General features: G+C 51.3%; 1 protein-coding gene across 4 annotated transcripts in view; it reads right to left on the bottom strand.

The window, feature by feature from the left end:
- SMG6 (SMG6 nonsense mediated mRNA decay factor) overlaps positions 1 to 20,941 on the bottom strand; it is a 156,758-nt gene that overhangs the window by 50,062 nt on the left and 85,755 nt on the right. For all 4 annotated transcript variants that reach the window (XM_074974503.1, XM_074974502.1, XM_074974501.1 and 1 more), the window contains one exon: positions 10,902 to 11,103. In XM_074974503.1, the coding sequence (XP_074830604.1) occupies positions 10,902 to 11,103 (202 nt within the window). The remainder of the gene's footprint in view (positions 1 to 10,901; positions 11,104 to 20,941) is intronic.

Raw genomic sequence — 20,941 nt, forward strand, 5'->3', positions numbered from 1 at the left:
AGACTTGGAAGTCAATGACAGAAGGTCATTTTCCATCTCCCAGAGACACAGAGTATATATACACATCTGTTATTGGGCTGACCACTCCCTGCATTTCATGAAGTCTTTACTTTTCTGGCAAGTTTCCCAGAATGTGGCTCTTACCCAGGCTAATAGTGAGGAACTACAATGGCTGAGAAGTTCTCTCCTATTATTGAGGTCTTTCTCCAGGTGTCATGAAGCTCCTCTGAGTAGCTAAATTGATGGATACTGAATCCTGTTGATACTCCAGTGTGGCATTTTAATGCAAGGAACATGACTGAAGAGCCAACATCAAAACCATGAAACATGACAATTAAGGATCAAACCCAATGGCTAAAGGAATGGTCAGATGGCAAAAGTGTGAGGCCCAATATGGCTAAGGGCATGAATTAGGAGTCTCAATGGCTCAGAGCAAGTTCTGGCAGACAAATATACTGACACATGAAGAGAAGGGAGTGAAGGGAGTAAGGTAACTCCCTTCTCTTCATGTGTCAGTATATTTATGCCTGCATCTGTAATTTTCACTCCATGCATCTGAAAAAGTGGAGGTTTTTTTTACCCACAAAAGCTTATGCCCAAATAAATCGGTTAGTCTTTAAGGTGCCACCGGACTCCTCGTTGTTTTTGTGGATACAGATTAACGTGGCTACCCCTCTGATACTTGACATCATGCAAGGCACTGGATTTTAATGAGTTCTTTTGATATACATACAGGCTAACCAATAAATTCCAAAAGATCTGAACTTCAACATTTCACTTCTTAATACATTAAAGAAGTGGTGAAGAACACCCCTTTCATAAGAGTGCTGTGAACTACCTGGCACTGATATTCTGCCAGGAAGGAGGGTTTAGTACCACTTAAATGACTGCAGTGAAAAACTGCCAATGCAACAGCAGCTAGCCTCCTGGCCACTCCAAACTCCAAAAAAATGTATGCTGGAAGCAGAATACGCCCTTCAGAATGGACTCCATATTACTATCTCCCCAGATGATGCTGCGCAGAAGACCTCACACTTGGATTCCCTTCCTAGGTTACTCCCCTAATTAATCCTGATGTTTCCTGGTGCCTGAGTTTGGGACCATGTGCTCAGTAAGATCTCTGAAGAGAAAGGAGCGTCCTGTTTCCCAGGAGTCCAGGCTGAATCCACTGAGCACCACTTACCACAAAGACTGAACAAAGAGGAGTTTCCCATGAACAACGCCTGACTTGTGGTGGTGGTGATGTGTGATGATGACAGTAATCTGATCTACAGGAGAAGTTTCCTAAATACTGACGGGCTGAAAACAGCCCTCGGGTGAATCAGATTTACTCTGTACTCTCAACATCAGTGAGAGAAGCTAGCCATTCACCTTTGACCTCAATACTTTCTTCTTTGCCACTAGGAACACTTAATGTGAGAGTCTAGGCTTTCCACTGATGGTCATGCCATACCTCCAGTCAATGCTGGAAAGAAGCCCCTCACCTCCAGCATGGAGTCAGTGCACAGGGGCTAGAACAGAGTGTTGGCACACATGCTGGCACAAGTAAGTAGTATCCAGACTGTCTGCTTCACTGAGAACTGGCACTATGTCCTACCCAGCACAGCAGGGGGAGGCTGGGCAGGAGACAGGTGGGCGAAGGCAGGGGAGATGGATGTCAGTGGGTCTCAGGAAAACGTTCGGCCACACTCATGGCAGTGACAGTCAAAGTTGTTTACTGTGCCTATTTTCAAGAGCACATGCTCCTACCCCAAAAGCCCTGTGCACTCCCACTTCCCCTCCACTGCGCCCTGCAGTGACAGCCAAAGACATAGCCTGGGTCCTCCCAGTTGCTGCAATCCCAGGGCAGTGCAAGGCTGCCCATAACTCAGGCTAGGCCCAGACCAGGCCCACAAGCAGGAAGGACACTACTTCCCCTTTGCAAGAGGTGCCCCTCGTACCCGATGCACCAGGCCCCCATCTGTGCCAGGAGGGATGAATTCTGAAAGGAAACTGTTTCCAGTGACCGGGATACTTTCACCTCCTATAGTGCCATCGGATACCAGATAGTCTCACCCACTTCAGATATGGGGCTTCCTGGAGAGGAGTGTCTCCTGGGGGGCAGAGATGGGCAGGCCTGTCGGAATTCAAAGGACACACTCACACTGAGGGCCTCCGGAACACCCCCTGAACATGCAGAGCTGTCTCTGACGTCACAGATGGAGTCAGCTGTTTCTACACAATGTCCAGAGGCTATGGCTCTTACACTCCCAGATCCCTCAGGCTGCAGCAGGAGTCAGGGTCTACCCAAAGGCACCTAATTAAACATCATTTCCTTCACCAGCTTCTGTCCCTGTGAGGCAGAGTTCACGGCCCCGGAGGCATAATACTCTGCATCCCCCGGGGATGTGTTAATGTTAGAGCAGAGAGGGCAAGTCTGGGGCAGAGCAAGGATTATTGCACTGACGTCCTGCCCCATGCTTGATGCCCAGCCCACACTTCAATACCATCACTGTGTGTCTCGGGCAGGCAGCCATCCCCACAGATCTTCTGCATGGCTGGATGAGCTAAGATGAAAGGCTTCAAGCTCCTGAATATACCACATCTGCAGCAAACAGCAGCTCACAGCACACATTAAATGGACTATCAGCTGGCTAATCAACAGGTCTCAAAACATAATGGTAAACAGGGAAACATCACTGAGTGGGCGTGTTTCCAGTGGGGTCCTGCAGAGATTGACTCTTGGTCCTGCGCTATTTAACATTTTTATCAATGACTTGGAAGGAAACATAAAATAATGACTGATAAAGTCTGCCAACGACACGAAGATTCGGGTAGTAGTAAATAATGGAGAAGGGTCACTAATACAGAGCTTGATAAAATGGGTAAAAGGAAACAATACTGTTTCAATACAGCCAAATGTTAAGTTATACATCTGGGAACCATGTGCAGGTCTCTCAGGATGGGGAACGATGTTTTGGAAAATGGTGACTCTGAAAGGGATGTAGGGATCATGAAGGAAACCATCTGAACACGAGCCCCCAGTGCGATGCAGCGGCCCGAAGAGCTAACGCCATCCTGGGCTGTGTAAACAGGGGAATATCAAGTGGGAGCAGAAAGGTAACATTACCTTGGTATTTGGCACTTGTTACCAAAATACTGTGTCCAACCCTGGTGTCCGTAAAGTAAGAATAAAAAAGGATGCTGAAAAATTTGGAGAGGACTCAGAGAAAAGCCATGAAAATGATTAACGGATTGGAACATGCCTGAGAGCAGGCAGGTCTACACTACTACTTAAATCTATCTAACTTACATCGCTCAGGGGTGTGAAAGAACACCTCCCCCTGAGCAACTCAAGCTTCGCACTGTCCATACTGGTGCTACATCGGCGGGAGTGCCACTTCTTGCCAAGGTGCAGTAATTATGTCGACGGCAGAGCACATCTTCACCAAATGGGCTACAGCAATGCAGCTGTGCCGCTGTAGCGTAGACTTGCCCAGTGACAGAAGGTCCAATCTATTCAATTTAACTAGGAGAAGGTTAAGGGATGACGTGTTCATAGTCTGCAAGTACCTATTTGGGGAACAGAACTTTGATAAAAGAGGGCTTTTCACTCTACCAGACAAAGATCTAATGGCTGGAAACCGAAGCTAGACAAATTCAGACAAATAAGAATTGTGCAAATTTTTAACAGAGAGGTCAGGGTGGATTGATTTAAATCAAAGTGACAAATCACTGATTTTAAAATCAGCAGGCAGGAAAATCTTTATTTAAATAATCTATTTTAATCTTGTTTTGCAGTTGTTCTTTTAAATTCTTTTCCTAAAGAAAGGTTGATTCTCACTGGTTGGTAACTATTAAAATATGTTGATTTGCAACTAAATATAACCTTTCCACTAAATTTGGTACTTCTTTTTGCTAACCAGGAGGATACACTGTGTCGATACACATTTATTTAAGCAATTATCTAGCTTGACATACATTTATTCAGATTCTTAATTTTTACTTTTTTTATTATGTTAGAATACGGTGAATGATGTATTTCCTATTTATGAGATGGTGACTCATTTTTTTTACTTATGACTTGTGACACAATTATTTGGATGGAAATTAGAATTCAATTGTACAGTTGCATTCAAATGCACAAAACCAGCATTTTTTAAATAGTTAGATAAAACTACTTTAAATGTGCAGGAGACATAAGAAAAAAATAGTTTGTCAAAACTTTGCATTTAAAACTAACAGATTTTATTAAACAAAGGAACTATTTACCTGTAGTTAAGTGAACTGACTGTTTCTAGTCCCATGTCTTTCACAATTTTAGACTTACTAGTTCTCATCCTCTCACCTGACATTTTTATTCACAGATTGGGAAAGGAAAACCAGCTTTCTTGCTTTTTCAACTCCCAACCCATTCCTGGGCTTTGAATGAACTAGTCATTGAAATAAAGTAGTCGAATAAACCAAAATGAGGTAGATATTCTCTCTGCACTTGTAGAATTGGCACCTCAACAAACTCTGGTTTCCAGCTTAGCCAGAGACTTACATCAGCTCAGTGGTCTGACTTTCTTTGAAACCTCGGCTACAAATATGCACTGCTTAATTTGTTTTATTTAATTAAAATTATTTTAATAGATTATAGTAAGTTTAGGCTTTTTCAAATATCATTTTCAAAAGGTTTATTTTTAAAAATAAAATGTATTTAATTTAAATAAAAAAATCTGTTTTTTTTTTAAATGCTTTTAAAAGTTTATTTCTATTCACCTTAAGTGAGAGTATTTGACAACTGGACCAATTTACCAAGCGTCATGGTAGATTCTCCCTCATTGATAATTTTAAAATCAAGACTGGATTTTTTTTTTCCTAAAAGATCTGCTCTATTTCAAACAGGAATTAATTCAGGGAGTCCCAGAGCCTGTTTGACGGGAGGGCAGAATACATTATCCCAGTGGTCCCTTCTGGCCTTACCCTCTAGGAATCCCTGCTGCTAGAATTTGCTATTCCGCTGGCTAATGCATGTCATGGAGGAATGTCTTTTGCTGAGGGACTGCTGACCTGTGTCTCTCCCGGACTCCCACGGCTATTGAGAGTGCCTGATCAACAGCCAGCCAGCCTCTATGACAGTGCCCACATTCCCTAAGCCTGGTGTAGTCAGAGGGGAGTGCTCCCTCCTCTCAAACCCAGGCCTCAGGCAAGGTGTGGGGGAGCATTCCCAACCCAGCTGTGACATTTCCTTCCACCTATACCTGTACAGCTGTTTCCTACATGGCTGCAGCCTCAAGAGAGGTGTGTGAGGCTTCTGTAGGTGCTTGGGAACAAGACGGAACAGAAACGCTTCACACCTGGCTCCAAAATTACAGCACGCTGGAACATGGCCAACATAAACTGGCAGAGTACCAGTTGCAATGGACATCAATTAAGGAGCCTGTCATCCTCAGACTGCAGGGTTTTCTCTTTGCGATCTGCATCGCTCCGTAAGCCTTCAGCAGCACCAGCCCTGGAGTTTTCCAGATGGGATCATTTCCCCCTGATTCCACTCACTAGATTTATGGCAGGATTTTTTTTGCCTCCCCCCCCTTTTTTTCTTTTTTTAAGAGCTTGAACTATTATTCCACATTGCAGATTTCTCCAGGGCTGCATTTAGTGTCCTCATGCAAGACTACAGCTTGTTTGCACCAAGCTACCTTTATCTTCAGCCACAATAAAACAGAGTTTTAAAAATATGCTCATATGTTGCTCTGTTTAAGCAGCAACGAGCAGGCCAGATGAAATGAGAGCTGGTCAGAATCCCTCTGGTACACAGCCATGCAGAGTCTGGCTAAGAGCACCAAGAGTCACTAGGCACTCCAGCATGCCCTGTTCTATAAAACACTGACCACAAGCATAGGTCAGAGGTCAGCGTGTCCTCCATCTGCCACACTGGGCCGGGGAGACGGATGGATCTTGAGACCTCCTATCACAAACAAAGGATGTCAATGATGCCTGGCAAATTCAGAATGCCCGAGTGACTCAGGGGGTGTCTAGACAATCACTGGCACATAAGGTTCAAGGGAAACGCAAATAAGAACAAAAGTTCAAGCCAGGCAACACGCTCCATGTTACCTTCTCAGTGTGTGAAACCCGTTTTTTTCTCTATTACCAGTGACATCAGCTTCTGACGTTGGTTGTAACTCACCATCAGTGCCTTTTACAATCCAAAGATACCACATGAAAGGGAAGGACGAGGTCAAGGTGGAGTTTAGTTACTGGTCTGCAAGTGTTTCAATGTTTAATTCCATAGCCTACGGGCTGCCAGCTGCTGCCACGTAGCTGCTTGTGGCAGGGCTCAGTGTGGCAGGGCTCTGTCAATGCTTGTTTGGAAAGCAAGGCATACAGAGATGAAAGGAGTTCTTCAAAGGTGACTCCTCCTTGGACTCTTTCACTCTAGGGCTCTCACTGCTTCCCTCCTCCCCACTGAAGGGAACTGAAAGCCCCTTGCTGTGATGGGCTGAGCAAGCGTTCCAATGTGGCTTGGCACACACACAGCGCCTCGGGGAGATGCACAGGAGGGTGCTGGGAAGCAGGCACATCACTTTGCCTCAGGGTTCTCTTTCCTGTTTGGGATGAGGCTGCCTCTCGCAGAGGGCCCAATTCTGCCACCCATACTCCTGCTGGGCAGCACCTTGCTCTGAAAGAAGCCCTACTGCAAACAATGAGATTACTCGTGGAGTAAGGTGCTGCTCAACATATGGGTGACCTAACTGAGCCCAAAGCCTTTATACTCCTCATTACCCACATTGCTCTATCAACTACCCCATGGGAACTTCCTCCTGCTAGGCTTCCCCCAGCTGCATTTTTTTAGCTCAAAACAACAAACTTCAGAGCCACTCTCAGGAAGGTAAATGTCTTTGCCTCTGCCCCAGGAGGCTTTCAGGTGATTAGCCACAGATCTGTCATCTCAGGAAGGACAGGACATAGGTTTTCACGAGGCATCCCAATGCTATTCCTCTGGCCCTTCTGCGTGGCTCTCTTTCTGGGCAGACAGATACTCCACTTCACACAAAAAATGAGCAGAAAGTCTTTAGAAAACTGCATCTTGCTAATAAGCATCTCAGTGCTCTGCTAGCTAAATGGGTTAACGTTAGCCCAAGCCTAATAAAGAGAGCTCCTAAGAGGCCAATGCAGTGGCCAGCAGTTATGGAAACCCAGAACATATGAGCCAGACTAGAGAGAGATTAACAGTTCAGAAAACATATCTGGCCTGGAATCACAGAAAAGAGGCTTGTACTTTTCAAAGAGAAACAAAGGCCCTTAATGGAACCAGCTTTGGAATCAATTGTTTGACTGTTCCCCCAGCAGGTGACCATACACATAGCAGGCAGCTGAGCGTTCGTCAAGTACGGAAGATGGCAAGTGTGAAAAACTAAATGGGCCCCCATAGCTGCAAGAGTGATGCCCCACCTTGCATGGGCCAATCCCTAGACTGGAGTGTCTCATTCAGAGACACATGGCAGGGATTCACCTCCTTTCCAGGACCATGCCGGAGGCAGACCACTTGGAGTCTTGCCAGTGGGGAAAGAGTTCACCACACACATACAAAGAGCATGTTCCTATGAACACGTGCACAGAGAAAGGCTCCTTTTTGTTTCAGTGGAGGGAGTCGTAGTGACTAGCCCCATAAGCAAGTGTATTAATCATTCACCGTCTGGTTTTAATCCACACACTGCTGATCCTGCGTCTCACTGTATTGTTATCAGGGGAAGCAGCATTTCTCTTCAATCTTATTCACCAGCCAAAAACGTGAAAATGCAAAAACCACATTTGTGAAGGGCCTTCCCCAGGACACAGGGCCCCGGACCCCAGTGAGCTGGGGCTGTTGCCTTTTAATTGGGATTTAAAAACCTTTTATTAACATGTGTCAGGGCTGGGGTAGGCGAGAGAGGGGCTGAGGTTTCAGGACCCCCCCTTCACAGAAATTTATTGTGGGAAGGGACAGAGCTGCTAGATCTCTCCCTGTGTGCCCCCAGCCTATGCAGAGTCAGTAGGAATGGACGCTCACTGAGTGATTACACGCATCCAAACAAGCCTCTAGAATTGCCACACAGGAGACCTCCCTGCCATTCTCCCCACCTGGGAGTTCCACATCCCAGTCACAGCCTTACCACCAACTCCACAGGAGCCCTCTTGCAATCAATGGCCAGTGAGCGTGGAAGAAACCACCCGATGCCCAAGACCCCTGGGAGAATGCACCTAGTGCACAGAGCAGATGGACTCTAATCAGGCCTTGCTCTGTTTTCAGTCAATCCAAGTGTTCGCCATGGGAAGCCCCCACCAACAGCACCATGCAGGCACAGATGAAATCCGCATTCTTTACCTTCCCCTCTGCCAGCACCCTCCCTTCACCACACCATCAAACTCAGCACTTGCCCTGGGGAGCAAAGCTAGGTAAGAGCTGGATAGTAGGGGCATGGGACCAGCTCCCAGTGAAAGGGGGACAGGCCTTGACAAGATGCCCATAGTCTGTAAACCTGAAGGCACAGTATGAAGTCTCACTTTGCTGGTTATGTAGACTGCAGTTGATCGGTATGCATCATTGTATTCCACCGCATAAGTCCTGCATACAAGTGTGTGTTTCAGCAGGTAATCACCCAACACACACCAATTAAAACACCCCCATGCAATACTCAGCCCAGAACTAACACTTATGGGGGAGCTTGAGCTGGGGAAAAGGTGACAATCACAGTGGTAGCGCATGAGAAGACAGAAAAATCTAAACATCATGCTGGCTCCAGCACGAATCCCACCGCAGAAACTTTTAGCAACGAAAGGAGCTTGTTGATGGAACTTGTTCATCCACGGCAAGATGGAGGCCAAATGTCCAGTGACCCACTGAGAAACGTTGGCTGTGAAGAGGCTCTGATGGACTGCAGCACTCTACCGTAGAATGGGACTGAGGGAACGAACAGAAGAACTGGCAATCATAATGCTCAAAATTTATTATTTAAGATAAAAACACAGACCCTGCCCCAAAGACTTGCAGTCTAATCTCAGGGATTATCAGAGAGGGGCTAAAATCCAAATGTCTCTCTCTTCCTAGGTATTTGCTATATTTAGATAAGATGACATGCAGAGTCTGGGGAACACGGCAATGTGTTTAGCACCTGTGCGAATGAAACGGGGGTTGTGAAGAACTGGCTGCAAAGGAAACAAAGAGACGTTTCCTAACCCCCTTAGGTGTGAGAATTCAGTACTGAGAAGGGCAGTTTCACATTCTCTACCAACAACCTAGAAAACCCATGATGTTTGGGTGGATGTTGCTTCTCTGTGGGGGAGACACGCACCCCCCCCCCTTTCCACAGTTCTCTTACATCTCCCATTGGGGACCAAGAAGGGAGAAAACCTCAGCTCTGTGGCTGCTCTGCAGCTCACTGAGGGCTAAGGGACAATGCTTGAGCATGTCAGTATTTGGGGAGGGTACTCTGAATGCCTCTGGTGCACAGTGGGAAATGGCAAAGCCCAGGGAATGCTGACACAGCAGTCACATTGTGCTCTCTGGCCAGAGCACGCTGTCTGCCATTTCTATCATGGGTTCGATGCTAGGATTGGGATGCTGGGACTACAGGTGCACATGTTAGCTTTGCGCCTGTCATCAGTGTTGACTATATGGCCAGAGTCAGACTGTCTTCTCCCACCCAGCGTGGCCCAGAAGAACCAAGCCCAAGCCAGTCTGCAAGGCCACCAACACAAGCCAGCTTCCCTGGGGGAAAGAAATAGTGACTGCAGGGTTGCTATTTTAAACTGCAGGAACATGCCCCTAAAGCCTTTCTTCTGATGGTCCCTTCCTGGAGCGAGGTGCTTCTTGAAGCAGGGACAGTGACTGTATTCTCCTCTCTGCCCCAGTACAGCGTTACAAGTGGCAGCGGGGCAGACAGGGAAGTGAAACCGCAAGTAGCACCTCTCAGGTTCCCCTTCTCACGAGGGTCCCAGATTTCTCAGTCAGTTCAGGAACAGGTCCTGGAGAAGTGACACCTGGAAATGCACATCTCCGGCCAGCCCCAGCTTACCCACTTATCTTACAGACTGCTCACAGTGGAAACTGGTCCCAGCAGCTCCACTTCTCTTCCTAGAGTCCTCTCTGCTCAGGGAAATACCACAACATCCTCCTGGGAGAGTGACAGCTCCAGGTCTGGGATGCTGCCCCAAAGGGCTCACCCAGGCAACACACACAGGGGACTGACAAGCTCCACCCTCATTCCTGCCCTTCCCTGTGTGGTCTGCAGCCCCAATGTCTCTCTCCTCTCTCCATCCGCAGCAGGAGCGCATATGTCAAGTGCAGGCACCCACATCCCCCCTGGCCGGGCGGTGGCACGGAATGGAACCTAAGCCCCACATCAACAAGGGAGCTGATTTCATTATTCTAAAAACCAACAGCCGAGGAAAGTTCAGGCTAGACCAGGCTCCTAGAGCAAAGAAAGGAAAATAGAGAGCGGGCAGCGGGGAATGCTTTATATTCCTAAAAGCCTTTTGTACGTTAACACATGGTGTCTGCTTCTCTCTAGTCACCTATTTATCACTCTCCTCTTTAGAGAAGGAAAAAAGCCCTGGCTGCTTTCCTAGCACAGAGTTTTGTGGCCGGGGGAGGGGGAGGGTGCTTTAAGCATGATGCAAACCATTTGGAGTGGAGTGAGTGCTGCCAACACAAGCTGCACTATTTAAACAAGTGAGGAAATGATCGTATATACAACATGCCAGCGAGCACACACACACACCAGAGGAAGTCGAGAGGGGTTTTCATGACACAGAGCTGGATGTCAGCGGCTAAAAGGTCGATATTTTCCCTTAACACCCTTCTCAATGACTTAACCGTGTTCCGTTTGCACAGAAAACTTCCCAAGAATAAAAGTCTGGAGGAATCAAGGGGGGATGTTTAGCCTAGTGCTGACCTTGTCCGAGGTTTTCTCCACGTAGCAGGGCTCCTGGGGGGCGACCAGCAGGGGGACGAAGCCTGAAAGGAGCCGATCCTCTTCCAGGCTGAGCAGGGAAAGGTCATCATCGGGGTCCTTGTACAACGGCACCTCTGACTGATTCACTGTGGTCAGTATGTTACAGAAGTCGGCTAGTGTCGCCCACACGTCCACTGAGACCCTGGGAGAATGAGGGGAAGAGATATGATCAATTATGGCATGTTCTCTGCATCATCACAGCAAATATTAGGGAAGTGAGATGAGGCAAGATGCACCTCCCAGCACAGAGTAGCTACCAACATACCCTTCAGGGTAGGAGTCCAGCCACATGGGCTCCCAACTGCACAGAGGGTTTTACCCCAATCAGTGAGCCCAGCACTTGCTAACACAAGCCCTCTCCTTTCTGCAGATGAGGACAGTCAAGAGCTCCCCTTACTTCTCTACTGTGGACCAGGAAGCTCCCAGAATCCACCCCCCACACACACATTGTACAGCCCACCCCTGCAAGCCCAACCTGGTACGGAGACGCGGGGAAGCATCTGCCCCACCCAAAGCCCCAGGTGATGCTGAAAATAATCCAGTTCACTCCAGAGAGGAGTAATGCTCCATGTTATGCCTGGGAAGGGGGAAGTCACCTGCTGGGCAGCCCGAGGACGGCCCTCTACTCTACTGCAGCCACAGCTCCAGCCCTGGGACGCAGCCGACTTTCTTCAGCCCCTCCTGGAAGCTAATGTCCCCAGGGCCCTATCTGTGTCTCACAGAGCCCAGGCTGCTATCTGCCATCACATGCTGTGGCCGTGCGGGACCGCAGGGGCTTTGTCTTTAAATGCCAGTCACTAGATGTTACACCGTGTTTCATTTCTGGTCACAATTTCAACACTTTGGAGTGACCTGCAAAGCTGCCTGTGTGGCGTGTCACCTTTTTCGAGCACCAGTGACATACAGAGCCCAGTGTGTCAACGCAGCGCCTTGAGCAGCTTCAGCAGCTGGCTGTAGACTCTGCTCTCCTCTGAGGGCAGCTGGAGCCCAGGGCCCCGAGGGTCGAGGTGGGGCATGGGGGCAGAATAGGTGCACAGAGGGCCTGTGACACATTTGGGCAGCGGACCAACAGCACAGCTACAAGCTCGCAACCAACTGCTACTTGTTAATTATTTCACACTAGGATTTTTTCTGGAGAGAGAAAGGAGGGATTTTAGTTCGAGGTAGGAGAAGTGCAGGGAGACGGGAAAGGGAAAGCAGCAGACTGAGCTACTTCTGGGGCCTGCTGTACTGGGATCCCTATGCGTTCAGGTCCCAGACAGCAGCCTTGTGCTGTGCCCATCTGTGCCACCTTGATGAACTGTGAGGTGCAGGACAGAGACCAATGCCAGGGGGGATGTGACTCTCCACAGCCAGAGGCAGCCAAGGGGCTGGAGCAGGCCCCCTGCTCCATGAATTGCTCCAGGTGAACAGAGTCTGCACTCGTTTATTTATGGCAATCAATGTACCAGGAAAGTGCACTGAAATGAAACATCTTGTTTTCAAGAGCGTCCTGGGAGCTGGATGGAATGAGCTGCCATTAATCAAAGCCCAGCACATAATCAGCACACGTGTAACACAGAGTCGCCCACATCCCTGAGCAGGCCCCGGCAAACATGTTGCAGAGGAGAAGAGGGCCTTCGAAGCCCTCTGTGCACAGACACCAGGAGCTGGGCTCATTCACAAAGCTCCATCACTTGGCTCAGCCAGGTCTGGCTGTCAGAACTGTTTAAATATGGAAAAAAATAAACAGTTGCAACACGGTTTTCGGAGGGGTCTGTCCGAGGCCCTTGTGATGTAATGGGAAACACTGCGTTTGTGCTACCAGCTGGAAAATAAACAGAGCTGTGAGGGTTAAAAGGAACTGAACTTTCCACGACCCCTCTCTGCAAAGAAGAAAATAATAAGAGGAATGATCCACTGCCCCACAGCTCTGATAGTTTATCCTTCAGCCCAGGCTGCAGAGACAAGCACCGGATGTGATAGGGCTGCTCTGGGCCACCTCCAACGTGAGCTCTGCCCATGGGAGACACGCAGGGGTTGAAATACTCAGCCCTCCCCCAGTGCCCTGCTGGGGACTTGACTTTGCTGCATGGGTCTGGTCACATAGGACTCGTGGTCCTCAGACTGAGCGGGCTGCTCCACACCCGGATCAGCAGCGAGAACACCTGCAGAATGAAAGGAGGTGCAAAAGCTTCAGGCATCAGCGGGGGACACAGACAGGGAGTGCTCTTTCCAGCAGGGGTAGGGGGACATGGATGACACAGGGTGCCGGGGGAGCAATCCCAGACCAGTGGGTGGGACAGGGCCAACAGGGTGCTGGTGGCACAGATCTATGGCCGAGGAGGGAAAGGGACACACAGCAGGAAGTGCTCCATGCCATTTGGTGAGGAGGACTGGGCACATGGCAGGGAGCACTTCTGTTTGGGAGCGGGAGGCGGAGGCATATCAACATGCTGCAGAAACACTCCTGATGTGACATTCGTGGCCTTTGCTCCTCAACAGGCTCAGTGTCCAAGGCCATCACCAGGCCACACAAATGGTCACATCATTCACATTACTGCATGTAAGAGAGCTCTCTAATCTTGCAAGTGGCAGCACTGGGGCATTCCCCTCCTGCAGGCTTAGCAGCTCTGCACAGAAGCCTCCCTCTGTAGTCACTAGTTCTCCAGCCCCACTGATGAGGAGTTTACCCTTCCAGCCCCCTATTCCAGTACAGGGCCCCCTAGACCTTTGCAGCATCCTCCCTGCTCCCCACAGCTTCGCAATGGCTCAGCAGATCTGCCCTTTCCATTTTACGTGTCAGATTTCCACTCTACGGTCCCCTCAATCAAGCTGACAGTCGGGGCAATTTTGTCATGAGCTATCAACACGGCTGCTCTGTAATTCAGAGCAGGGGCTGGGCTGCATCCATTAGGTGTGATGAGCCTATGTATGCATGGGACCTTGGCGATAAGGATGGAGCAAGAAGTGCTTTTCCTTTGCTGTTTTCACCCTGGTTTCCTGCTGTGACACACAATGATGGGGATTTAGCTGGGAGTGCATCTGACAGAATCTTGTGCAGCGGCCTCCTTCCTGTGTGTCTGCATGAACATCACTACAGGATTGGGTAGTTCTCCAGGCTCCACACACCCAGCACCAGGTCCAGCTGATGGCCAAAGAATCAGGAAGTTCATTGCCCGAGTCCTTAGGAGACTGCCCTCTACGGGGACAATGGAGGGACGTGCAACCTACGGAACCTGGCCAGGTGCTTTCTCCTTCAGCCCCCAGGGTCCAGTGGCGGTTTCTAGGTGTGCCTGGCTTGTGTCACCTTGATTGGATTGTTCTGATTCAGGGCATTTCTGTGCACAGATGCTCAGAGATCCAACCATCAGCATGTGCTGTACGTACACAATATCTGAGTTGCAACAGGCCTCTTTGTGGAGCCTTTGCAGAGGGCTCTGCAGAATTGCTGACATCGAGCCCTGGAGCGCACAGTTCCGAGGTAAACAGAACGAAGCTCTCTGTGCTTCTAATGGAGGAAGCCAAGAGAGGGTTAGCCCAAGGTCTCTCCCCACAAGTGGGGTTCATTCACTTCCCCACAGACACATTTACATCCACAAGGACAGGGAAAAACAAAGCATTAGCTTACTTTCTGCTGTCTCAGAACGCAGGCCGAATGTAGCTGCCAGCATGAGCGCAACCCAGCCAGGGGATGGAGCGGACACAGCTCATGTGCATGGACAAGGGTACCCAGGGGCCAAACGAACCTCCATGACAAGGGCTAGGGCTGGACCTGTGCAATCACAGCAACAGCTGGGGCTACTACTTCCAGAGGCCAATGCCCCGAACATTCAGCGCGGAAGGAATAGGCAGCTCTTGCTAACAACTCTGTGTGGTAAGCACAGCCCGACACTCACTGAGTTCCCCCTGGACAGGACCAAAGCTGTGAAGTGCTTTCACATAAGCCACCATCTTCACAGGGGGAGCAGGCTGCCTGGTGATTCATGCAAGTACAATGACCCCATGTTCCAAGCGTGTGGAGGTGGCCATTTCCTGAGTAATACCAGCTTGTTTAAACACTCACATTCAAACTCCACAGCTGCACAACAAACCCAGAGAGTGCAGTGTGAGAAACCCTGCAGTGTGCTCCCGAGCCACAGGACAGATGGCAAACCACTTGGGCCTTTCCGCTCCTGGGGTGAGCAGAGCTCAAAGAGGCCGAACGCAGTAGGCAAGCAAGGCCCAGAGAAGGCAGTCAGAGGAAACCAGCCCAAAGCAGGAGGCTGAGACAGCTCAATCCAAGAGGGCACCAGGCTCTCCACATCTGTGCACCAAAGTCCCACCAGGATTCCTCCTTGCCTCCAAGCCCCATTCCCACCCAGGGGAAACCAGAATAAAAGTAATTCCTCTGTAGGCATGTGAAGTATGAGCTCCTCCTAAGAGCCACTCACCAACCCTGCCCCTAATTGCAGGGGCACAGCCGCTGAGAGGGCACCGAAGGGCCCTTGCAGTCACAGAAGGGACGTCCCCTTCACCTGGGCTCTCTCAAGCGGACAGCTACAGCAGGTAACTCGTGGAGACGTAGAGCATCTGGAAAGGGCATAAACTCCTGAGGGTCTCAGAGCTAGATTCACAGGTGTTAAGGCCAGCAGGGCCCGTTCTCACCATCTAGTCTGGCCTCCGGCATGTCCCAGGCTAGAGAATCCCCCACAGCAAACCCTGCACAAGCTCCACCTAGAGCCACCCTCACAACTTTAAGGCCAGAAGGGACCATCTTGATCATCTCATCCGACCTGCACACTGCAGGCCACAGAGTCTCGCCCACCCCATAACAGACCCATTAGAAAGATGCTCTGAGATGAAGAACTTACCTCACAGTTCTGGGGTGGAGCCCTTGGCCCTTCCCTCAACTCTGTCAGTCAGAAAATCCAACTGACGCCTCGCAACTCTCTCCCCAGGACCCAGCTCCCAGTGGGGAGAAATGACCCTGGAGCCCCCGAGGGGCATGTCTGTGAAGCTGCAGAGAGCCCACCTGGGATCAGACAATCCCCTCTAGACTCAGCCACTTCCCACTGACAGCAGCACCTTCTCCATCCCACATGACTCCCTGGCCTCTTGCACCTTTCCCTCCTCACCCCTTTCACCTTTTTTAACCACCCCTTACCCAGATACCACTGCTCACCCGCAGCTCTTATCTCCCCATTCCCAGCAACGACACAGGGAGTCACAAGCCAGCTATGTGCTGCCATCTGCTCCATGCCGCCAACGGCTTCCTCCATGTTCCTCGATCTCGGGGCAGCTACCGACACTGTAAATCATTCCAGCCACGTGGACCTGCCTCCACACCTACAGGGCACCTCTCCAAGAGGCTCCTGCTCTTCCCGAGCTAATGGTACTGGGGCTGCTCCACGACCCCTCCCCCAGGAACCCTATAGGGCTCAAATGCTTGATCTTTGGCTCTTCTCTAGCTTGACTCTACCTTCTTTCTTCCCAGCCACTGACCTGCTGATGTGACGGCCCTTCTTTGGACAGCTTGATAGGGACCATTCCAGGATGAACATTCACTAAAGGAGACAAGACCTAAGAAAGGGACTTCCAATTCAGCCCTTAGCAATCCCTACCAGCGTCTCAGTACCTGTATTCACGGGTTGGGCTGGGGCTGTACCCCTCAGTGGGAGCTGACACTGCTCAGCAGGCCCTGTGTGATGAGGGCAGCCTGACAGGCTCTTCCATGCTCCTATAAAGTAGGCTCTAGAATTTTTTCAAACCATTTGGGTTTAATTTAATAGTTGGTTAAAATGCACCACTTTAAATGGCTGCATGTAGCCTATAGCAAGCTCAGAGGCCCCAATTCCCAGCCTAGCAGGAAAGCAGATTCCCACTGGCCACCCCTGCAACACACTGAATAGCCAGGGGCTTCTCTACTGAACGGCACATTCCTGACGGTGCAATGAGAAGCAGCGAGCAGATCTCTGAGATCACATGGGAATTTGTGCTCTTCCCTGCCCCACCAGTGTCAACTTCCTCAGCCACTGCCTCAAAGGCAGGAGCAGCTTCCTGCCCTGCAGCCCTGGCTCCCCCACCTCCCCTTTGCTCCAGTGTCTGCAGCTTCAGCATCAGCCTCAGCCTCACACCGAAACTCTCCGCCTTGGCCTGCGAATCTGCCTCTTGCCATCAGCGTGTGCATAAGGAACATCTCTGCCTCGTCAACTCTCACTCTCTCTTTTCCTTTGCTTGTGTCTTGTCCACCCCTCCTCCCCCCAGCTACTCTCCATGAGGAGCTTGGGGGGCAGTTTAGGAGAAAGATGTTATGTACGAGGAAGTTGTGTTGTGGTGTTATTGCCTTTCACAGCTGGGTCACACAACCTACTCTTTGGTACCACTGGGTGGGGCAGGAACACACATACGCTGTGTGTGGAGGGGAATGTACCCGGTATTCAGAGACACGCCCTCTTTCCAGCCCGAGTGTGAGTCACACTCTTCACTCACCAAACCCCTCTAGACAAGGGAGCCACCACACTAATACTTTGCTGCGCTCTAGAATCCAAGCAGAGATGCCCAAGATGCGGGGCAGGAGGCCCTGCTAGTACCCAGGAACTGTGCCACAACATGGCATCCACAGAAGGCACCTCCCCTAGAGAGGTGGAGGAGAAGGAATGTCACCCATGCCCCCCCACTCACACACACACATACACAGTTCCAAAGAGGGCTATACATTGCCTGTATCTTCCCCAAAACCCCTGTGGTCCAACACCAATCAGACTGTTATGGGTGGGGGTCAGCTCAAAGCAGCCTAGAATCAAGAGTACGGATCTTGGGAAGGGTGCAGCCCACCATTCGCATCACACAGGGGCCCTGAGCCTGTTTGGATGTGGAGAGGACACCCTCTGAATGCTGCGGTTCATGCTCTACGCATGTTCCCAAGCACCTGTCAGGGAGAGGACACCCCTGAGATGCTGCTCTCTGAGTCCCCAGTGCCATGTGCTGGAGCGGAGCGCAGCATTTACCTCTCACACCTTTTCCTGCATCTCTGTCCAACAGGGAAAGCAGCAAGCCGAGGAATTTGGTGTTTTTTATTGTAAGGACTCAAATCCAGCAGTGTGATAAATGCATCTGAGCTACAATTAGGAAGATATATAGCATCAGAATGCGAAGGTCTGGGCAGCGTGGTGAAACGCGGGCTCTCCAGAGCCCCAGCTATGTTTCCCATTATGTAACCCTGGTCATGGGCAGACAGCCAGACTCCAAATGAAAAAGAGACTCTGGCTTGGCACTGGTTCTATTTTCCTATCCTCATTCGGGGTCAGTGCAGTGTCATACAGCTGCAGAGAAAACTCCAGGGATTAAACCTGGGAAAGACTCCAAGACCAGGACCCGGGTTCAAGTACCAGCTGAAAGCAATAAACCAACTGCCACAGCTGGGCTGAGTTTAGACGTTCTCAAAGTCCCCTGACTCTGTCATTTGTGGAGAACTAGGAATCACGAATGTGGAGAATACAGCGTGAGCGGAGGCCTTGGGATGGGCAGGCCCACCGGCCTAGGCCCCAGACTCTGCAACGAGCCTTGACAAGCTTCCTCACTAGCCCAGGCCCCAGGATGAGCTAGGATGGGCTGCTGTGTTGCTGCTGATAGTGCGTCTGGCCCCAGGATGAGCCACCGTGCCGGTGCTGGGCCTGGCTTTGGCCCCAGGATGAGCCACGGTGCTGGGCCTGGCTTTGGCCCCGGGATGAGCCACCGGGCCGGGCCTGGCCTTAGCCCCGGGATGGCCACCGTGCCGGTGCTGGGCCTGGCTTTGGCCCCGGAATGAGCCACTGTGCCGGGCCTGGCCTTGGCCCCGGGATGAGCCACTGTGCTGGTGCTGGGCCTGGCCTTGGCCCCGGGATGAGCCACCGTGCCGGTGCTGGGCCTGGCCTTGGCCCCGGGATGAGCCACCGTGCCGGTGCTGGGCCTGGCTTTGGCCCCGGGATGAGCCACCGTGCCGGTGCTGGGCCTGGCTTTGGCCCCGGGATGAGCCACTGTGCTGGTGCCAGGCCTGGCCTTGGCCCCGGGATGAGCCACCGTGCCGGTGCTGGGCCTGGCCTTGGCCCCGGGATGGCCACCGTGCCGGTGCTGGGCCTGGCTTTGGCCCCGGGATGAGCCACTGTGCCGGGCCTGGCCTTGGCCCTGGGATGAGCCACTGTGCTGGTGCTGGGCCTGGCTTTGGCCCCGGAATGAGCCACCGTGCCGGTGCTGGGCCTGGCTTTGGCCCCGGAATGAGCCACCGTGCCAGTGCTGGGCCTGGCTTTGGCCCTGGGATGAGCCACTGTGCTGGTGCTGGGCCTGGCTTTGGCCCCGGGACGAGCCATGGTGCCAGGCCTGGCCTTGGCCCTGGGATGAGCCACTGTGCTAGTGCTGGGCCTGGCCCCAGGATGAGCTGCTGTGTCACCACTGGCCCCAGCTCCAGCCCCGGGATGAGACGTTATGCTGGTGCTGGGCTTTTTGGAGATCCGGTGAGATTTCTAGAGACACAGAGATGCACTGGATCCCCACAGCATGCTCCCATGTTTCAATTTCGATTCAGTCCCTTTGCTCTGCTCCAGTCCCCAGAGGTGGCACTCAAGGGAATGGCGAAGTAGCGCTAGAAGGGCTGCTCCCAGCTATTCCAACCCAGCCTCTCAGGACAAGGCCTGGAAGGGAACGTGGAGGGAGCAGAGTATGTCATGGATGGAGAACTCACAGCTGTAGGGCGCGTGGAGTTGGGAACATTGCACCTCCTCATCGCCCAGCCTCAGAGTCAAGCTCGGCCCTTAGCATTTACACTTTCTCTCCCTCTCCAAGGTCACCCTACCCATGGGTCCCAGGCCTGGCCTAAGGCATTCCCTTATGCTCTGGCCCATGATTTACTTTTAGAACATCTTCAAATAGTTCCTGTCAACGCCCCTGGACTTGATGGCTCTCCTGGTCAGTAAATAGCCCCAGAACCAGAGTGCAGGCTTGCGTCAGTACAAAGCAGGAATGCTAAGCCAGTCATCACGACTCCTGTCCACCCTACATGGGAGACATGCTGAGACTGGGGAAGTGAAGGGAGGAGGTCACCTGGCAGGGCTGAGCTGGTTCTCCTGCCACCTTTTCTCTTCTTGCCTGGAGAGGCACATGTCCAGCAGGGGGCTCCATTTCTAGCGGTCATGGCCTCCATCACACAGAGGTACACAAGAGTGGTGGGAAACAGGCAAAGAACTGTTGTGCTAAAAGAACATCTTGGTACACCCCAAAAATAAACCAGAGACATGCCATGTAAACTACAGCTCACCACATCTGAGGGGGCCTGTCAGAGAGTGGGCAATGGGGAAGAACAGGCTCTAGCCATTGTAGGGAAAGGATCTGAACAGTGGGAGGAGGGGCAGGCCCAAGCACTGCATGAAGAGAGCAAGGCAGGGGAAGTGGCTGGGCCTACTGAGCCTTCACCAAATGGTGAAGCTCATTGACTTCCCAACTCTGGAGCTCTGAGCAGAGCAGCTGCTCGAAGTACATTATGGCCCACACCCAGCTACCTCCTATCACCCGGGACGGACCTGCATCTCCAGCTGCTCCTTGGCACTTGATGGAACCATGGGCTACAGTCTCTGATAGGGGCTGGGTTGTAACCCTCACCTTCTCCCGTCTTGATGGGAAAGGGGGAGCCTGCACCTGCTCCTAACCCTGTCAGGGGGCCAGACTGGCTCCCAGCAGCCAGAGGCAGCTGAGGCAGATCTCAGTGTGCACCCCGAACGAGGGAGGAGGTGGCTCCTCCCTGGAACATGCTGAGCGCTGGCTGCATGAACCCAATCAGAAATTCCATCTCGAGGCAAGCCCGTTGCTGATGGCTCAGCAGCTCCCTGCATAGGCAGCGCAAAGGGAGCTCCGGATTGGTGCAAGCGTGCTCACATGACAGCTCCGAGTTTGAGTTCCTGCCCAAAGATGGGCAACAGTTCACATGAGCAGGCAACGGTCCCACATCGAGCAGCCGACAAACAGAAAACAGACTCCATCTCCACAAAATG

The sequence above is a fragment of the Natator depressus genome, chromosome 17, assembly GCF_965152275.1.
Source record: "Natator depressus isolate rNatDep1 chromosome 17, rNatDep2.hap1, whole genome shotgun sequence".
NCBI lineage: Eukaryota > Metazoa > Chordata > Testudines > Cheloniidae > Natator > Natator depressus.